This window comes from Nymphaea colorata, chromosome 5 (genome assembly GCF_008831285.2).
Source record: "Nymphaea colorata isolate Beijing-Zhang1983 chromosome 5, ASM883128v2, whole genome shotgun sequence".
In the NCBI taxonomy this organism is placed as follows: domain Eukaryota; kingdom Viridiplantae; phylum Streptophyta; class Magnoliopsida; order Nymphaeales; family Nymphaeaceae; genus Nymphaea; species Nymphaea colorata.
In genome coordinates this window covers 23,660,415-23,667,067 of record NC_045142.1, presented here as the reverse complement: position 1 = coordinate 23,667,067, position 6,653 = coordinate 23,660,415, and the positions used below count along the sequence as shown (strand labels likewise).

At 38.2% G+C, this 6,653-nt stretch overlaps 1 protein-coding gene across 1 annotated transcript; it reads left to right on the top strand.

The window, feature by feature from the left end:
- The first annotated feature begins 1,336 nt into the window (after positions 1-1,336).
- Positions 1,337-6,267, top strand: LOC116254281 (pyrophosphate-energized vacuolar membrane proton pump 1-like). The gene is made up of 8 exons (XM_031629559.2): positions 1,337-1,829; positions 2,764-3,338; positions 3,734-4,113; positions 4,199-4,285; positions 4,448-4,778; positions 5,032-5,442; positions 5,518-5,577; positions 5,887-6,267. The coding sequence occupies exons 1-8, from the start codon at positions 1,574-1,576 to the stop codon at positions 6,091-6,093; spliced, it is 2,307 nt and encodes a 768-aa protein (XP_031485419.1). The 5' UTR covers positions 1,337-1,573; the 3' UTR covers positions 6,094-6,267.
- The last annotated feature ends 386 nt before the right edge of the window (positions 6,268-6,653 follow it).

Sequence of the window (6,653 nt, the reverse complement as noted above, 5' to 3'; positions counted from 1 at the left end):
ATTATATGTTAGGTACAAGCTAATTAGAGTGCACTACATCATACTTTTTTTATTAATTGTGTTTTTAGAGATTGTTTGGCAACTGGAACCATTAAGTAAATTTAATCATAAAAATAAACATATTTAAAAAACAATTAATATATATTTTTTATGCATTTGTTTATTTTTGTACTTAAAATCATGAAATCGTTAGGACTGCAGAACTGTAATTTGGACGTTATTTTTGTCCTTTGTCAACAGAGGCCAGTTTTAATCGACTGATAGAAAATCAAAGCGCGTACAAAGTTCCAGGGCATGTTGGTGATTTGGGAGTATCTGGCGGACAGATTGGTCTTTTTTGCGGGAACGACAGCGGAGAGGGACATGTTCGTCATTTTGTTTATTGTAGAGGGCATCGTGGACCCCTCGACAATACCCGCGGAGCTTCGGATACGCCACAAAGTTTGGAGTTCCGAAATTGCCCAAATTAAAAAAGCAAATACCCAGAAAGGCCTTTTTGTTTGTAAGACAAGGTTTCCATTCTTTAGAATGACTAAACTGACCTTGGGCCTTGCAGAAGTGGCATGTATAGACTCGACCGCTTTTACTCCAATTATTTTTAAAATTGTATGATAAATTTTATTAGCTATAATCACCAGTGTTTAATTTTACAATTCATCATGTAATTCTTTTAGTTGGCAACGTTTACATTGCATGCATTTTTTGAAACACATATTCTTAAAATATATAATCTAATACACGATGTAATTACGAAGATTGCAAGTCATTTTTTCATAAAAATGTATGTCATCAATATTTTTGGAAGTCTAGTTATCAGTTTAATTGACTCTTGTGCATCTTTTTATAAAATTCCAATAACAAACGGGATCCAAATCCAACAACATTGTTTCAGACCTCAAAAAAACTTCATACGGACGAAGTCTTTGATTAATGAAAACAAAATAAATTTATTGTACAGATTAACGACAAAAGGCACATGAAAATTATTGTGTGCCAAATAACAACAAATGTTTTAATTTGAAGCCGCCAACTCTACTGGTAAATGGCTCAATTTGCAGTTAGTTGATTGGGAACTTAAGAAGGCCTGAAATCGATCAGAATTCAGATGGATCGAAGGTTTAAAATGTTAGAAATTTACAATTCAAATGGTCGAAGGTCCTTTCTGGCAACTACAGTTAAGGCCATTGTAGTGATTTCATCATCAGCTTGAGGGTGAATGTACCAGGCAGCAGATTTTTGAAGTACCCCAACGTTCTCCGAAATCACAATAAAAAAATACAGGGGGAAACGTTAAAAAAAACCAACTATATATAATATATATATATATATCTATGAAGTCTGAATCTTCTGTCTGACAGACTGAGCCCAAGATCTTGTACCTGCCGTTTGCTTCCCTTTGAAGGGAGAGAAAGAGAGAGACCCAAGTTGGTCTTTGAAGAATTGTAATGGATAAGTGATTCTCAGCTTCAGATTGGTGTGTTGTGAAAGACTGGTCAGAAGGGTGGTCGATTTTGATAAAGGTGTTTGTAGCAGGGAAGTAGCTCTGAAGTTTGGTTTTAGTTGGTGAATTTTAATGGTTGCTGTGATGGCTAGCTCGGTATTACTGGGAGAAACGCTGACGCAGATCCTAATACCAGCTGCAGCGCTTGTTGGTATTGGGTTTGCTTTGTTACAATGGTTTCTGGTGTCGAAGGTCAAGGTGTCTCCTGAACTAGATGGAGTGACCAATAATGGCTACAGCGACAGATTGATCGAGGATGAAGAGGAGAATGTTGATGCAGCTGATGTTATCACCAAGTGTGCTGATATTCAGACTGCAATCTCAGTTGGTACAGCAGAGTTCCATTTTCTTCTCGCTTTGAGCCTTTTTTTTTATGACTTTATGTTGAAGTCTGCATGTTTTTTGAGTTCAGTTTTGGTTGTCCTTTCTAACTTTGTGAGTTGAGAGAAAAGTTGGTGTTCATGGCATTTTTTTCTTACGTATCTGTTGGCAGAAAGAATTGTTTTGGTTTCGGAGACATTTCATTCTGTTTGATAATGGTTTCTTCTTTTGTTCAGTTGGTTTTACAGTGTTTCTAGTTCTTCGTTCTGTTCTATAATTTCCTTCTTGATTTCGGGCTTTTTTTATTTAATAATTTCTCCTCAATGTTTTCGTTTTTTATGTCTATTCTCCTTTCTTGGTATCACTTTCTTCCATATGTTGAGACAATTATTATAATTCTGTGAGGAATTTCCGGTTACAAAGTCTCGATCTACTCAGAAGTTTATGATTTTTTTTTTCATTTAATTTACCATGAACAGTAACCAATTTTTTGTAAAAGTATTTTTCAGCTCTGTTTTTCTTTTTCCTGTTTTTTCAAACCATTGTACTTTATTATTAGATATGTTTCTCGATCCTCCCGACTCACATGGTTCTATTTGGTGAACTCCTGTTAACCATTTTGCTACATGATTTTCTTCGCGGGTGATTTTCTTCCCAACTGTAGCAGCTTCTTGACATTCATGAATCCTCTGTATGTTGGTTCTTGTTTCTTGATTCGATGGTATATTCTTGTTCGTTCATCTGAAATCAAAACCAGCTATCTTTTTATTGCTGTTATGTCTATAAAACATGACAAATAATCTTACGTGCTTTCCGCTTAGCTGCTAGTTTAGGCTGACATTTAGTTGCAGTTGCATTCAAAAGAAGCGTCCTACTGTGCTTGGGGTTTCACCCTTCAACAGGCTTTCTCATCTGTAATTGTTCTATGATGATGAATTCAGGTGCAACTTCATTTTTGTTCACTGAGTACAAGTATCTGGGCTACTTCATGTCTATTTTTGGTGTAATCATCTTTCTCTTCCTCGGATCTGTTAAGGGATTCAGCACACAGAGTGAAGCTTGCACTTATAATCCTTCAAAGCTCTGCAAACCTGCTTTAGCAAACGCTGTTTTCAGTACTGTTGCATTTTGGCTTGGTGCTTTGACATCTGTTCTCTCTGGTTTCCTCGGAATGAAGATTGCTACATTTGCTAATGCAAGAACAACTCTGGAAGCAAGAAAAGGTGTTGGAAAGGCATTCATTATTGCCTTCCGTTCTGGTGCTGTGATGGGTTTCTTGTTGGCAGCCAATGGGCTTCTTGTCCTGTATATTTCAATCAATCTCTTCAGGCTGTACTATGGTGATGATTGGGAAGGGCTTTATGAATCTATTACTGGTTATGGTTTAGGTGGTTCCTCCATGGCACTGTTTGGAAGAGTTGGAGGTGGTATATATACCAAAGCTGCAGATGTTGGTGCTGATCTTGTAGGAAAAGTTGAAAGAAATATCCCTGAAGATGACCCACGAAACCCCGCTGTATTTATGCTCTCTCAAAACTTCCATTCATTTTCTGTTTTCCCTGAATTGTTTGTTCAAATTGAAGACTCATTTTGTTTTTCAGTACTAGCCTATCAATATCTCAATTGTGATTTCTGTGCAAAGATATATTTTCCAAGATCACTGGAAATGATATACCGATGATGATACTTTTTCTCAAAATTCAAAAGGCCTGATTTTCAACTACATCTATATTTTTACATCTGGATGTAAAATTTCTGCTCACTGCTGTTCATTTAAAAAATGAAAGCAGAAAGGCATTTGAACTTGCTTTTGTCGGGCCATGGTAATTTTGTGGTGATTATTATGATTTTTTTGGTATGTTGATGTTGCACTTATTGCCTTCTTTTGACTTTATTGCTTGTGGCTTATAGGTTATTGCAGACAATGTAGGTGACAATGTTGGGGATATTGCTGGAATGGGTTCGGACTTGTTCGGGTCTTATGCAGAGTCAACATGTGCAGCACTTTTTGTTGCCTCCATCTCTTCATTTGGCACCAGCCACGACTATTCTGCCATGTCCTACCCTCTAATCATCAGTTCAATGGGGATTGTGGTTTGCCTGATAACTACACTTTTTGCAACTGACATCTTTGAGATCAAGAATGTTTCAGAGATAGAACCTTCACTGAAAAGACAGCTTCTTATCTCAACTGTCCTGATGACTGTGGGCATTGCTGCAGTGAGCCTTGTATCTCTGCCATCAGAATTTACCCTCTTCAATTTTGGTACTACAAAGACAGTAAAGAACTGGTATGATTATGGTACTATGCATTACTTGAATTTGTGAAATGATCATAGCATCTTTGATTTATTTGAAAACTTGATGTTCCAAAAGGTACCTGTTTTTCTGCGTGTCAATTGGGTTATGGGCAGGCCTTGCCATTGGATATACAACTGAATACTATACCAGCAATGCTTACAGGTAAGAGTTTACCAATTGGTTCTGTTGCCTTTTGGTCATTTTGCATTTGTTCTCTTTAATTTTTTGTGATCAAGGATAATGCTTTTGCACTCCTTTGATTTGGGATGTGTCATATTCAGTTTGTGTCTAGTGTCTTAACAGTTGATATCTCAATCTTTCCAGCCCAGTGCAGGATGTGGCTGACTCATGCAGGACAGGCGCAGCTACTAATGTTATCTTTGGCCTGGCTTTGGGGTACAAATCTGTGATAATTCCCATATTTGCGATTGCCATCGCCATATATGTGAGCTTCAGCTTGGCGGCTATGTATGGAATTGCAGTAGCTGCTCTAGGAATGCTCAGCACTATTGCAACAGGTCTTGCAATCGATGCATATGGGCCCATTAGTGATAATGCTGGAGGTATTGCAGAAATGGCAGGGATGAGCCACAAAATCCGTGACAGAACAGATGCTCTTGATGCCGCTGGAAACACTACTGCTGCCATTGGCAAGGTGAATATTCATTTATTCGATCCCACTCTCGTGTCTTTTTGAAAATTGCTTTTATCTTCTGTACTGCAGAACATCAGTTTGAAGACTTGTTCTTAAAATAGGAAATCATTTCAGCTATAAGTCTTACTAATGATTATATTCCACTGTTTATCTTTTGAAATTCTGCTCGTTTTGAAGTACTACCCATTTTTATGGGCTGAATTTCTTCATTACTGTGCTCGTTTAATACTGATCGTCATGTTATTGAACACAGGGATTTGCCATTGGATCTGCTGCACTTGTTTCTCTTGCTCTGTTTGGGGCCTTCGTCAGTCGGGCTGGAATAGAGGCAGTTGATGTATTAACTCCTAAGGTCTTTATTGGACTAATTGTTGGTGCCATGCTTCCATACTGGTTTTCAGCCATGACCATGAAAAGTGTAGGTAGTGCAGCTCTAAAAATGGTTGAAGAAGTCCGCAGACAGTTCAATTCTATTCCTGGCCTCATGGAAGGTAGAGCAAAACCTGATTATGCGACTTGTGTGAAGATATCTACCGATGCTTCATTAAAAGAGATGGTACCTCCTGGTGCACTGGTCATGCTTACACCATTGATTGCTGGTACATTCTTTGGTGTGGAAACCTTGGCAGGAGTACTTGCCGGCTCGCTTGTGTCTGGTGTACAGGTATGCTAATTTTCGTTATTTCCTTCTTGGAGAATCTGCGAGATGTTCTGATAAGCTTATGGTCAATTTCTGCAGGTTGCTATATCGGCTTCTAATACTGGTGGTGCTTGGGATAATGCGAAAAAATACATTGAGGTATTCCTTTTATTCTAATTACAACAAAGAGACGTCTCTTCTTAGAGTTACTATACTTCAACTTTCTTCTGAAACGAAAAGAAAAAGAAAAAGAAATTTGGTCTGCATAATTTTGTGATATACCATTGACGCTTTACATATGTTGGCATAAGTCATCAAAAAAGTTCTGTTGGTATTATGTGGAGGCATGACTTCCTTCTGTGGTTTGGTTTCTTTCACCATCTGGTTGGTTTCTTTTACAGGAATACTAGTACAGGTAGTCCACTAAAGAAATAGAAATCCTTTTACTGATTCTGTTTCTGTAATCAGGCTGGGCGATCAGATCATGCACGCTCACTGGGTCCAAAGGGATCTGATCCACACAAGGCAGCAGTCATTGGTGACACGATTGGTGATCCTCTCAAGGACACATCAGGACCATCCTTGAACATCTTAATCAAGCTCATGGCAGTTGAGTCGCTTGTCTTTGCACCATTTTTTGCTGCGCATGGAGGAATTCTCTTCAAGTGGCTGTAAACAGTAGAAGTCAGTGTCCCTAGTTTTTGCTGCATTTCTGTTCTAAGCCTTGTTTAACCATCAAGTGGACTAAGAGTATGCAGCTTTGTATCAGCTGGTAGTTTGTTGATGATAATGGTTCCAGCACCTGCACTAAGTTTATGAATATATTAACAAACTTCCCACCTGTCAGAATTTGCCTCGCTTTAACGTCCAGAGCTCTACTGGTAAATGAGCCAAATGGAAGGAATGAGCTCTGTTCAGTCTCATTCACTAAGCATGAAGTCTCTTAAATGAACAGCTCCACAAACTCTTCGTGGACCAAGCAGAGGCCAAGCTTATTCGGCATCGCGCTTTACAAGCTGAACCTTGCCTTTTTAGGAGGAACTTTTGTTTTCTAAAGTGATGTTTAAGAATTTGACAAGATATATTATATATAGCATAATATATATGTATCATACTATATGAATGCAGAATAAATGTGTCAGGCGTATATAATACACGTATACTTGAATGATAATGGATGAGTGGACGGAGTTTGCAAAAGGGCATGCATGATTGATTTTCCTGCACTCGTGGCT